The sequence below is a fragment of the Lepidochelys kempii genome, chromosome 12, assembly GCF_965140285.1.
Source record: "Lepidochelys kempii isolate rLepKem1 chromosome 12, rLepKem1.hap1, whole genome shotgun sequence".
In the NCBI taxonomy this organism is placed as follows: domain Eukaryota; kingdom Metazoa; phylum Chordata; order Testudines; family Cheloniidae; genus Lepidochelys; species Lepidochelys kempii.
In genome coordinates, this window is record NC_136391.1 from 24,558,237 (window position 1) to 24,572,813 (window position 14,577).

A 14,577-nucleotide genomic window follows, 5' to 3' on the forward strand; every position below is an offset into this window, starting at 1 on the left:
TGTTTCCAAACTGCATCAGATTAAAAAGTTTAAAAAGTCTATCAGTTTTGTACATCATTAGTGCACTGAACCTCAAAATCTATAAAAATGCACAAGACAAGTGAAAATACTTAGCTTAGCCATATCAAACAGCTCAGGTTTTACATATGATATATTAATGTCTGGGGATATTTGCAGTCCTTAATGTTTTAAAAAATAATAAATATAGAAGAATAAAATATCTATCATAAAATAAGCTGTTTTAATATCAGACAATTAAGCAGTCTTGGGGAAAACAGTATTTTTTAATACAAAAAGATTGGACTCAGTCCTCACTTTTTAATGCAACATTGCCCCCATCTGGACAAAATCATTTTTGGTGTGTAGTGTTTGGTGTTAAGTGTTGCAGCACTAACAATAAAAAGCAGCAGTTTTTCTAAAACAGAATTAAAAAAACATGACAAATAATTTTACCTATCCTTTTGTTTAATATATCTGTTTAAAAAGTTCATCTGATACATTAATGGATGAAGACTTTAAACAAATGCTTTCAGTATTTTGTACTAAAGAAATAAATGTTAGCTGCTTGGTGCACATGAAAAACCCTAGTATAATGAAGAGAGAGAGAGAGAGATTCCCCCTCATTCCCACAAAGAAATAGTGTGATGTACTAGCTCAATGGTTTTCAGCAAATTAGAATAAAAATAATTTAGTTATGGAGAATATTCTGAGGTATTTCAAATTCAATAAATCCAGAACTTTAGGCATTATGGCACGGCTTTTAATATTAAAAACCAATATTGTGTTCTTAGATCAAGGAAGGAAATATGAGACCTAAGCAATTATAGATTATCTGTGTTGTTTTAGAGGGGCTCAGACTGTATGTACCAACACTCATATCGGGTTGATAGCCTCTTACAAGAAGTAACCTAGTTTCTGCCATATTCCTCATATGTCTTGAATAATCATTATCAACTACAAGTGTCCTGAAAAGTCTCCCATGTATCTTTTCTGTGCATTTATGTAGATGCACTTAATTGCTCAAAATGGACTATTTTTTCTGTTCATTCTATTCATCCTGCTTTATCTGTCTGTTCTCTTCTTTTATACTGCCATTTCAGTGCAGAGATTGAGTGATGAGCAAAACCAGCAACTTCTGGAATGGCAGTTGGTGGGAGGACCAGTGGTTCAAACAGGGTAGAGACTTTTCATAGTGAGACTATGAAAAATAAACAAATGTGAATCTTGAATCCCCTTAAATTGCAGATTCTTAGTTATGCCAAATGGGAAGAAACAAATTGAAATTCAGTATTATAATACAAGAAGATGATGTAGTTATATACTAACACACTATACAAAGATGTTTAGACTTGCGTGGATGTTTCACCTTTTTTTCTGGAGATTAACAATACATTGCTAATAACATCAGGGAGAGAAATTTCTTTCTATGGGAGGATTTTTTTTTTCCAGAGACAATTTATATATTAATTTTGGTGCTCACTGTGCCAATATTATGCTAATGATTTAAACTAGAGATGTGACATTAACGAAAATAAATCTGAATAAAATAAAATATTTCTTGCTGTAGATTTAAATTATTCCAGTATTAAGGCTATATTTTTATGCAGTTCTTATGACGAAAACAGTTACTTGAATAAAACTTGTCTATAGCACTCAGGTTTCAGAATTTAAGTACTAAATAAAGCTGTGATTATTTTACTGACATCATTGTGTGGACGTACTAGCTCAATGATGGCAGCAAAGGGGTGTGATGGGACAGTAGCCCTCTTCACAAAAGATATTGTAGCACTTTCTAATACTTTCATTGGAATCAGTGAACTAATAACTGAAAATATTAAAAAATGGTAAAATAAAAGCAAAAATATCACCTGAAACTCCAACATCCTCCCATTTAAACTTTTACAGTTAATTTTATTGTATAAATAATATATAGCTCCAGAGTGAATACAAGGCTAACATTTTCTCTCACAGGTCTGCTGCACTTCATAAGTAGTTCATGCCGGGCTCTCATTATTTATGACTTCATTTGAGTCCCCCTAATGAATTACATCCTTGGATTTGCTTTAGGGCTGGCTAGAATCCTTTATGTATTTCTCTTCAGTCGTCTTTTCGACAATCAGGCCCAGTCTTGCAGACTTCATGCACAGAAAACACCAACTGACTTCACTGTGAGTTAAGTGTATATAACAGATTCACAGGATTCTATTTATCAAAGTGCATGGAACTCAGATAGTGAGCATTACAAATGCATATAGGGGGAGATCATACCACTAAGAATAAAGATCACTTCTGTGTTAATAGTGTGAACTACAGGGATACATCCAAAACTTTTTTAAAGAAAATAAAGCAATTAAGTAGACTCTGATTATCTTCAGTATTCTGAAAGCAAGAATATATAAACCAATCCTAAAAATGTTATCAAATGCTTAAGGCTGCCAAAAATAGCTAACTTACTAAATGCCACATTTTCTTTGGGGCACATTTATTAACAATAAAAAGACAGAAATATGCACCTTAAAATACAGACATAAAACAGTGTCCAGCAACAGCAGCCATATTCTCTTTTTTGTGGCATCTGGGTTCAAATGTATTTTCAAGCATTTAAAAAAATTTAAATTTGGATTTCACATATGAAGTCTTTATGTTAGGATTATAGGAATCATTTCCTAATTATCAAAGGTTGCAGGAACCCTGCTGATCAATTTCAATAAATCAATGAATTTATAAAATTCCCTCATCAATCTGGCAGTAACAGTACTGGCAGTAACAGTAATCAACAAAAATATATTGTACTAAGCACCTACCTAGCAAACTGAATATAATGAACTCAAATGATTCTACTGGATACATCTCAGAGTCAAAATATAAAAGTACACATTATAGATTTAGCATCAACAAGGTTTGTCAAGCTCAAGTTACCATCTGGGACTGTTCCCATGCTACACAGTTGCAGAGCCAGATGCCTATCTACTTCCTAGGGTAGAAGGGAGAGGGGACGTTTTGAGGACAATGAAGGGGGAGAGGAGCCCAATGTGGGAAACTGACATCTTGCCTGATGCTCCCAGAAGGCAAAGCAGGAGTCAGACTCCATCCAGTTCAACTACCCTATGCTCAAGGGACAGATAGCTCCAAACCAAAAGAATGTCATTTCCCCACATTGTGACACTCCATTGCTTTACAAATGTCCCCTTGCTGCCCTCAAAGCATCCCTTCCCCCACCCCCATCCACTACACCCTAGTCTTCTTTCTATTGCCAGCCTCCCTCTCATCCCATAACTGTCCTGTGGCTCCGTGTCCCACATGGCAGCATTGGTAGGACTGGGTCAGAAGACACCAGAGAACTGGAACTGTGTCACCCTTGTACAGAGTGGTGCGTTCTCAGTCTTTCTAGCCCAAATGTCTCCCCTCTTTAACTTGAAACATAGTTACAGCATGGCTCCAGGAACAGTCGTTATCGTATGACAAAATAAATGCTGCAATACTTTGGCATAATGTAGCAAATTTCAGCCTTAAACTCATTTTCTATCCATGCTGTTGTGGGTTTAAGATGACTGAAGAAAATCAGCGTTTTGGCTTTACTTGACTTATGTTATTGGAGCGGGCTGCATTTGTAATACATTGATTTGATAATATTTTCAGGTATAAAGATTTTGTTTAAATGCAATTTCAAATCAAACTACTGCATGTAGGCTTGTGATCAACACGTGTAGTGAGCATGCTGATTCATTTGCATGACATTTTTGACTGCATGAATAATATATATTTGCTTTATGAAAACAGCTTTTTTGTGGACCATATTGATTTACTTGTTCACTATGTGGATGTTAATTTAAAACATATTAACTTGTATATGGAGCACTGGTTTATGTTAATAGTGATATTTATAGTTAATTAAATGTACTGGGTTATAAATGAATTGAGCATTGGTCTATAAAGTACATAGATTCTCCTAATACGGTGCATTGATTTTTGTGTATGACACCTCATATGCTTTGTGCTAGGCTGCTACAGTGCCTGAGAGGTTTGATACACCTAAAAACATAGGCCTCACTATTAGAGATTGAGGAATCCTTTTTACAGTCCATCAGAGGGTAGCTGGCCCTCTGAAGGAGTCAGGGGCCCAGCCTACCTCTGACTGGCTTCAAAAGAGGTAATGAGGCAACTCAGGTTCACTTGGGATTAGTTAACTCACTGAGTAACTGGAATGCAGCTAAGGTACCTGATCATGATAAAAAGATAAGGGCCTCAGTTAGACAAGGGCTCCCCGAGGAGAAAGGAAAATCCAGAGGAGGGGAGCTCTCAGGGAACATGAACTAGGCAAAAGCGCTCCAGGCACAGAGGCATAGTAGGGGAACAAGTAGGGGAAAGCCTGCAGAGCCCTCCAGGCAACGGAGAAGCTTGAGGCCTTACAGCAGCAGGAGGTGGTGCTGGAATCTAGAGACTTTAGGGGACTTTCAAGTTTTATCTAGGCCCTGAGGCAAAAGCCTTTGAACCAACATACAAGTGTTCCTTTCAGAAGGCTTTATTAAAGGGAGATATACTGCTGTAAAGCAGAGTGTTTGGCTTCTCCTTGACCAGGCTCTTTAAGAAACCTCATTGAGGGGGAAAACTGAGGCAGACCACAGAAGTGCAATACTCGGCCATAGGAGAGTGCTCACTAGGTGCCTCTACTACATGGCCCTTGTCTTGCATGGAGATCTTCTAGCACAGACCCTGCATACTGATGGATTCTGATGCATTATTGGAGGTCTGCATCAATTCTGCATTGATTTCTTACAGAACCCACAAACACATTAAAGGTAGACGAATTTTCATAACTTGGTATTGTAAATCAGGAGATTCTAAATTGGCAACATTTTGGAAAGGAAGAGTACAAAGAAGAGTAACAGGAATTTTCTGAGGAAAAAAGTTACACCACAAATAACTTTGCATGTGATTTCCTTAGAGGTAATACTGATGATGTAACAGATTTAAGAAACGGAGCAGGCACTTAATGATTTCTTCAAAATTCAGGTTTTTCAGTATCCAGATGGTTTACGGACTTGCATGTTTATTGCAATGTACTGTTTAATATGTAATATTTATAACATATGCAGAATTCCACTTGAATCAACTGAAAAAAACTGGGGAAAAAAGTATAAAATTCAATTGAAGAATATTTCATAGAAATCATTGTATTCCTACCAAAGTCTTCCTTCAGATCCTGTATGATTAATTTAACACGTTATGTATCAATATGCTGGCAGGAGCAGAAATAACCTTTCACTACCTCTGCCTTCATCTAACCAGGCAGAGAGATCTAATTTTTTTTCTTAACCTTATGTGTTGTACTGTAGGATTCCCAATCTTTTCCAACAGAGGGCTCCCAGCAGCCATTACAAAATGTATGGGGAGTCAAATATCAGAACTTATAGGTATGTTAAAATACAAATATTTACGTGTAACAATACATATAGGATTTTCATAATTGGATTTCTAGCATTTTCAGTGTGCCAGCCCAAAACAAAATTAGAGCTGTTGCTAAATCGGTTGCTCATTAACACCTAAACAAATGAGTATTTCAAGATGAAAACTTAAAAATTTGATAGAATATCCAGAGAAGAACAGTGAAGTTTCCTGTTGCTAAATAAGCTGCACTGTGCTACAGCAAGGTAGCTCAAGATTTTAAAAAGTGCTGCCTACAAAACTGCTTTAGAGAGAGTTTAAAAATACTTCTACATAATTTTGTTAAATTTCATACCGTGATTATGAAAGAGATCAGATTTCTATGCTAGTGTTCTGTTAGTTCTTTTCCGCATTACAAATAGATTAAACAGAACCGAGATAACAAAAGTACAGCATGCCAGCACTAGGGATTGAAATCCTCTAGTCACGTAGCAGGTACAACATGAGCAGCAATAGAGCAAGACCACAGTCACTGGACCAGCAGTAAGTCTCAATCCTCCTTTGGGCTTTGTTTGGACTATGAAAAATGGTTAACATTTACTAGGAAAACCTGATATAAATTTGACCTTTTTCCTACTTGTAGCTAGATTTTGGTAGTCAAGTTGCAGCCCAGCCTTCTGTCTACGTGACAACACGACTAGTTAAAACTGAGCTAAAGATGCTACCCTACATCTACATTATGAAAAAGGCTGATTTGAAGCCAGGCTTAGCTAGCATATAGTAGCTAAACCCAGCCTAAACTCAACCAACTTTACCTAGTCAAGACAAAGACTTAGCAGAATCACTCTGGTGAGAGGATAATTGAAGATCCATGCTAATCCTTGTTCTCTTTGTTGAGACTGCTAGAAAGGATGCCAACTGTGATATGGGGTAACATTCACAAAAGTGCCGAAATCTCACTTTAAAAAGTGACAGGCACTTAGGATCCTAAGTTTCACTGAAAGTCAGTAGCACTGAAGCTCATAAATCCCTTAGACACTTTTGAAAATCTCCCCTTGGACTTTTGTTCACTAGGAAGCTGATCCAAAGTCCACCGAAGTGTATGGAAGTCTTTCCACAGATTTCAATGGACTTTTACATCAGGCCCTAGGAAGGTCTTTTTGCAGTCCAGCACACAGCCACAGATGACGGTCAAGGCTTTAGGTCATAAATAAGTGGACTGTATTCATAACATTGGCCTAAGAAGTCACCTAATAACATTTCCCCCACTCTTTAAAAACACTTTTGGTTAAATTATAAATCCATGACATCATAATACATTATGGAAACACTTCTTGTTCCCTCAGTAACCACTTTATGGATTCCCTGAAAGCTGAACGCTGACATTTGGAAAATCTTGATATAACTCATTAGCCACTATTGTATCATGTTCATATATCTTACTTAATCCTATTAGCCACTATGATATGATAAACTTCTTATAGTATACTATATACTCTAATACAAAATGGTGACAAACCACAACAATAAAGCAGTAATAAATGGTGACAAACCAGAATAATAGAGTAGAACATTGGATGGCTTTCAGTAAACTATTCACACCAAACAAGAATAACAGACAACATACTACTATACAAAATTTTAAAACGTTTAATAAAGACATTACCTACCTAGTTCAATCTGCTGCATCTGCAGAAGCACCTGTGTCATTAGCCAGAGGCATATTTGTGTGTCTATGATTCAACTAGTAGCAGCCGTGTTAGTCTGTATTCACAAAAAGAAAAGGAGTACTTGTGGCACCTTAGAGACTAACCAATTTATTTGAGCATAAGCTTACATTCCCCCCCAGACGCTCTTGTTAAACCCTGGATTTGTGCTGGAAGTGGCCCACCTTGATTATCATGCACATTGTAAGGAGAGTGGTCACTTTAGATAAGCTATTACCAGCAGGAGAGTGGGTTTGTGCGTGTGGGGGGGGGTTGTGAGAAAACCTGGATTTGTGCTGGAAATGGCCCAACTTGATTATCATACACACTGTAAAGAGAGTGGTCACTTTGGATGGGCTATTACCAGCAGGAGAGTGAGTTTGTGTGTGTGTGGGGGGGGGGGGGGGGCGCAGAGGGTGAGAAAACCTGGATTTGTGCTGGAAATGGCCCAACTTGATTATCATACACATTGTAAGGAGAGTGATCACTTTAGATAAGCTATTACCAGCAGGAGTATTTTTTTCACGCTTTGTGTGTATAGAAAGATCTTCTACACTTTCCACAGTATGCATCCGATGAAGTGAGCTGTAGCTCACGAAAGCTTATGCTCAAATAAATTGGTTAGTCTCTAAGGTGCCACAAGTACTCCTTTTCTTTTTGTGAATACAGACTAACATGGCTGTTACTCTGAAACTTGTTTAACTAGCCACCACAAACAATAATAGATGTGGACCTGAACTAAAGGACCCAGATTCAAGCACCTCCTTTGAAGTTACAAATACAAACCTGGATCTAGATTTTGCAGTTGGCCTTTATCTCTATAATGCACTCAATCAAAACCCTGGACCGAATTACCCATGAAACTAAGTATTTGAAATCTGGGTCCTTCCTTCTCACCCCACACCCCATTGGAGACACAGGTGCCCAGAACCTCCGAAGAGAAAAAAACAAACGGGTCAAGTTTGGCTCCCAAAAAGCCATGTCACCCAAAGTTGTACACCACTTTTAAAAATGTGGACCCTAATCCTTAGGTGGCCATCTTTTTACCGCTCAAATTAAGACTAAAGGAACTCAAATACAAAGCTGAGACTGTTTCTTTTTAAAGCTGCCTAAGAAACACTAAACAATCCTTTAACTTACCACAAGTCTCCATCTTCAATTGTCTTGTCATTTGGGGCTCCAGCATGTCCATAGTGCAAAACAGAGGAGTTGTTGCCACTGACATTGAAAAATAAAATACACAGAATTAACATACGAAACAATTAAAAACACAAGGAGAAAGAAAACCATAAAGTGTAAAATAGTTTTCTTAAAAATACCACCAGGATATTTTAAGGCCCAATATCATGCAACCTGCTGAGGCTGACATAGAACTGGCTCCAGAAACAGTGTCATAACCGCCTGCTTTGTATCCCCTTTGACTGAGCACAGAAGATATTGGCATAGCTGAAAATCTAGGTTTTAGAATGTAAGTCTTTTGTGGGAGGGAACATATTGTGTGGTGCAGCCCCATGTATGCTACAGTAGTATATATGTACCAACAGAAAAGTAATTTTCATCTAATATCCATCTACTTCCTTCGAGAATGTCCTTAATTTTTAAAATAAGAAGTTCCCCTGTTCAAGGTTAAATGTTACAGTGGTATAAAACTGAATCTTCACTTAAGATCTGGGATGTTTAATAACTCCCTAAGAGTTACTGGGGCAGGGAAAAATTCTGTGCAAGTGAGCTGTTCCAACTTACCTCTAGCATGGTTAGGTATGAGCCCTACATCCCAGATTGTTAGGGGAATATTGCCACAGTGTAAGACGTCAGCCACGATACAAAGCATAACAACTGACATATTTACTTTTTTGTGGAGTAAAAAGAGAAAGACAGCTTTTCATTGTAAAAAATACATTTTTTATTCTTATTAACCAGACTAAGTAAACTGCTGAATCACAGGGGAAGCAAGAAGTCTCCAGAGAAGTACAGGCACTTGTTCCACATTTCTGAAAACTCCATGATCCATCCAGTGACCTATTTTTGGCCACGGTGCCTTCTTTTGTCTAGTCTACTCTTATTCCTCTAGGTCTGTCAAATATCAAGTTAAAAGATAGGAGAGATCTCTAACTCTACTGATTTTCATTTTGCTATTCTCAGATAGGTGCTCTCTCATTTTTTACTTCACAGAGGCTAAAAGAATTGTTTTATAGCCAAAAATACATGTGTCAGAACAGATATACTGGTAGCATCTGTGTCACCTCTCAACTTCAGCTGTCAATATGCGACTAACCTTTTATCAAAACCTTGCTGGTTCAATTAGGATTCTCTCAATTCCGGTCAAAGGGTGGCTTAGTGTCTTGGATGTAATTCATCCTAGGCTTAACTCCAGTGAATTCAATGGAGTCACATCATGGATAAAAGTATCCCTCTAAAATATTTTTGAGGCCAGATTTTTGAGAGCTGTACACATGCAGTTAGAGAAATGAAAATACTTATGCATTATTTGCAGAGAGCTTTTACAGTCAATGCATATTTAGTAGTTGTGCACAGAAATGGCCACTTGTCTAACTGATCACTTGTCCATGAAATTAACATAACTGTGTGTACATTCATAGCAACTGCATGTACAAATTCTGCATGCATGCAGTTTAAAGGTCTAGGCCCTGTTTAAAAACTTCTTTTCATTGCTAAGGATTTTCGTATTATAAGTACCAAAATCTGAGTGTTGTGGGATTGATTTATGAGGAAAGGAACTGTCAAACATTAAAAACATTACAAGGTTACAATGTCAAGCACTCAAAAGTTAAGAAATGCCAGAATTAAAATTGCCGTGCAACTTTAATTTGGCCCCCTTCTGCACATACATGGTACAGTCTTTACTTACATGATCGTCCACTATTTTTTCTCCACAGGACCCCTGCCTCATTCAGTACAAAGAAGTGTTGGTGCTCACTTCATAAGCAGCTATTCAATATTTTGTTTCATCTCATTGTTCAATGTGTGGCCATAAGCCTTATTTACTGCATATTAATCAAAGCCTGCTCTGAATACAGAATTAATAATTGCTTCATGGGCTTTTCTATGGTGAATGTCACTATAGCATTTGAGTTCTTTACAACTATTAATTTATTTTCACAACAGCTCTGTGAAATGAAAGGGTGATATTATCTCCATTCCACAAATGCAGAACTGAGGCATAGAGAAATTTAAGGTTAAAAGTATCCACTACTGTTAGGTGCCCAATTTGACACATCTAGTACCTGATTTTTCAGAGTTCTTAGCATTATACAGTATTTTATATGTTCAAGGACAGCTCCATTGAATTCAATTGTAGCTGTGAGTACTCAGCACTTCTGCAAATCAGACCCCAGGGTTTCAAATCAGGCATTCAGAAAATGAGGAACACATGCAAAAAGGGACAACGTGCAAAAAGTTTGGTTTCAGTGACTTGACTAGCATTACATACGAACTCTGTGTCAGAAGCAGAGAATCAAATTCTTCAGGGCAGCATTCAACTGCCTTAACCAGGAGACTGTCCTTTATCTTCCTGCAATCTCCTACCTCATTCACTTCATACCTTCAAACTGTAACAAATTAATTCCTCTGCCTTTCCCTACCATACGACTACCAGTTCCAGTCTCCTCCCTTGGATCCTGATCTCAATACCAGTCTCCTTTTCCAATCAATCCCAGTCTCCTGGCTCAGTCAGTTCCAGGCCCTTCTAGCCCCCACCTCCTGTCCTAGTTGTGAGTGTCTCCCCCACTCTGGCTCCTGTCTCAATCTACTCTCCCCATTCCATGGTCCACCTCTTGTCCCCTCTAAATTTGAATCAGGCAACTTCCTTCTTCATACTGCCTGGGTATCAGCAGGGGGGTAATTGAGAATGCAGGAGAGAATCTCCTTGCCTTCCATTCTGACTCCAGCACAGCTTGGAGCTGCAATGGCAGAGAAGGTCCCACTCAGTTCCAAGCTGCAGCAAGCTCAGTGTGGATGGAATCTTCGGAGTTTTCAGCCACAAATTTCTAGCTAGTCTCTACTGAGCATGTGCAAACAGTGATTTTTCCTCAAAGGTTTACCACTTGACCAAGTCTGGGCAGATTTTCATGGGAACAGTAAAAGGCACATCCTTGACACAAAGACCACACTCCTCTGCCATATTTCAAGTCCCTGCTGCAAAGCATGGAGACACATATTTTTCCTAAGCCTTATTCTCAGACACTACTGAACCATCCTGTCTGGATTTTTTCAAAAACAGTTTGGCCAGAGACAGACATCAACCTGCAAAGTTTGGCAAAGTTATAAGCAACTGAAAACACAGTCTTATAATGGAAAGAGTTGGACAGCCTTAACAGTAGACAGTGCTACCAGCCCCACTTTCAATTACTTGGCCAAATGATGAGGAGACGGTCGAAGAAGAAAATAGCTGTACACATTTATATGAAGGTTGTAAATGCCAAGAAGAATTGTGTAGGTTGATCTAAGATGGTGTAACCAAAAATTTAAAAAATTTAAAGAACATACTGGGTCAAATAACAGCAAAAGTTCCTGATGATCTCAAACAGACTATGGAATCCTTTCCCAAGACAAGTGTTGGGAGTTCTAATTTTTAGAGGCCTGGTCCTGCACTTGTTACATTGGCAAAACTCCCATTGAAATGGGAGATTGAGAGACGAAGGTTAGTAGGATTAATCCCTAAGATTTTATGATTCTATTCATTCTTGGTGAGTGTGGATAATTATGGGAATAAATAAAAGTGAGAAAAACATTAAATGTATATCTTCTACTATAAAGAGCCCTACAGCTGGTTAATTTCTCGTGTATGCATGGGTTGTAATGTTATCATGCAGACATGCATGAAAACAAGCCCTACAACACAGTTTGTCATTATTTTAGCTGTGTTATTTCAATAATATAATTTAAAAATATTTTTACAAAAAGCGAGGACAAAACAAGATATAAATATTGTATGAGCAGTTTTAAAAATATATATTTAACATGGCGCCTCAGGGCTTGATTCTGACATAATGTATCTGTAGATATTTTCATATAACCATGTGATGGGATCTGCTTTGAGGATCGTGCACCTATGCAAATTGATTCTCCTAATTTATTTTACATGATAATATAAATTTATAATTTTATTATAATATATAAAATGTAAAACAGTCTCCAAAAATACATGTACTGAAAAACTACGGCGACTATGGAAACGTGTACTATGCAGAATGTTTTCAGCAACAGGTATTCCAAATCCAATGATGCTGGATTTCAGGTTATGGTTTAATTGTAGAGGTTTATAGTAAAAATCACTCCTTTATTAATGAGCACTAATTGCTATACTTTAAACCCTCTCTTTAATTTAAATGCATAGGAGCAAATATAATTTTCCTTCAACTGGAAGGACATTTCTGAGGGCTTGTCTACACAGACAATTAGTTTGCACCAAGTTGGCGTGTTAATCTACCCACACTCGTCTTCCGGGATTTCCTTTTCATTCAGCCCATGACCCACTGTCTTCTACTGCTTCTGTCAAGAGAGACAAGACACATGGCCTTCTCAGAAGTTATCAAGATCAGTGTTCCATGAACCAGAGAGGAAAAACTGCTGTATGAGTGAAGTCATAGAAGCCTGTCCATCTGGGACCTACAGACATCACCTCCAGGAAAGTAACACCAGCCCATAGGGAGAAGTTCTAATATTTTGCCGGAAGTCAGCTCAAATATAAGGCTGCAGCTATACTTTTAGGCTGACTTCAAAGCAACTTTAAAAAATAAAGTCTGGATTTTAAATCAGATTGGTCTATGATTTGCTAGTATTAGTCACTGGTGGTATACACAATCCTTAATTTAGAAACAATTACTTTGCTTCCAGAGAGCAAAGGTGTTAAAATGGTACATGACAAATCTATATTTAAGCATCCTAAAACTTAGAGGTGCTGAGCACCTGTCACTCTACTGACTTAGTATGATGTTCAAAAGCTCTGAAAATCATGACATATATTTAAAATATTTAGACACCTTAATAGGGATCTAGATGCCTATCTTAGGCATCCAAATTTAAAAGTTTTGCCAGAGGATGTTTTGCCTCTATTTTAATTCCTTTAACAATTTTTCCAAATTGTTACTAATCTGAAGAATTGGAAAAGACCAGATAACTTGGTAAATTCATGTCACTGAGAGAATACAAACTGCAGGAGTCAGAAAAGTTCAGAACATACTGTCAGTCAGAAAGGACCATGAAAAGAGAAATGAGCAGAAGGAAGAGAAGTGGAGTGTAATAGCAGCAATTAAAAAAGAGTATAACAACAGCAGAAATTAAAAGGGGAAAACTATAGCAACAAACAATTTGAAACGAACAATTAGCAGTATATCAGGAAAACCTGAATTAAAATTAAGATACCATAAACTACAACAGCAAGCTACTTCCTCTGTGATATAGAGAGAATAATTTTAATCCAAAAGGGAGAATTAAGCAGCTTCTCTACACTTCTAGATCTGAGAGAGGCTGGAATTTATTATAATTTTTTATTATAATTAAAAGAAAGGAGCAGAGAGAGTTATTAACTTTACCAACCTGACTCAAGAGTATTTATAAAGGTCCACAGATATAAAGAGCCGTTTTACTTACCTATTCTTATATAACTAGAATCATTTGATGTGGGGAGCTAAGATAACCAATGGAGGAAACTAGTACCTGAGAAACACCCATGTCTGAGGTAACAGCTGCCAAATAGCTGCTGATCATACCTGTGAAGTAAGAGACTAGTGCTCTTGTAGCTGCACCTTGGTCAATCTTTCTGGTCTCTCAGAATGTATTCCTAAGGTGTTCGACCTCCAGCCCTACTCATCTCAGGATGGAATCTCATGATTCCTCTACTCCTAGCTCAGGATCTGGGTACTTTGCCCTGTGTATACCATTGCTTAGTACTTTCCAGTAATATTGGAAGAAATGTATACAATAAAAGTATATAGTATTTTGGATATCCTACAGAAGTTTCCAAGTTCAGGTGCAAGATTGCAGAGCTGTGATTCTCTAATGCTGCCTTTTCATTCTTGCAATATCTGATGCTTTTACTAAAATGCTCAATATATCATTTCAATGTATGTTTGTAAATTTCTTATGACATTATTTTGAGCAACTGTTATAAAGCAAGGTAAGGTAGACAAGGTAATATCTTTTACTGGACCAACTTCTGTGGGTGAAAGAGATAAGCCTTTGAGATAGAGGTCTTCTTCAGGTCCTGTGTTTGTAGCTCGAAACCTTGTCTCATTCACCAGCAGAAGTTGGTCTAAAAAAATATATTGCTTCACCCGTCTTGTCTCTAATATCCTGGGATCAACACAGCTACAAGGATACCTTTCTTTATTTGCAATGTTAATTTTAAAAAGCATATGTGGCTGTGAGGTGGTTGCTTTAATCTTTGACAGAGTGACACCGTGGTCTGAAAGGACTGGGCCTAGGAGGAAGGAGCTCATAAGTAACAGTTCTGGCCGATTCACTG

General features: G+C 37.6%; 1 protein-coding gene across 4 annotated transcripts in view; it reads right to left on the reverse strand.

Moving 5' to 3' along the window:
* Positions 1-14,577, reverse strand: part of PEPD (peptidase D) — a 220,505-nt gene that overhangs the window by 71,017 nt on the left and 134,911 nt on the right. For all 4 annotated transcript variants that reach the window (XM_073307882.1, XM_073307881.1, XM_073307880.1 and 1 more), the window contains one exon: positions 8,232-8,309. In XM_073307882.1, the coding sequence (XP_073163983.1) occupies positions 8,232-8,309 (78 nt within the window). The remainder of the gene's footprint in view (positions 1-8,231; positions 8,310-14,577) is intronic.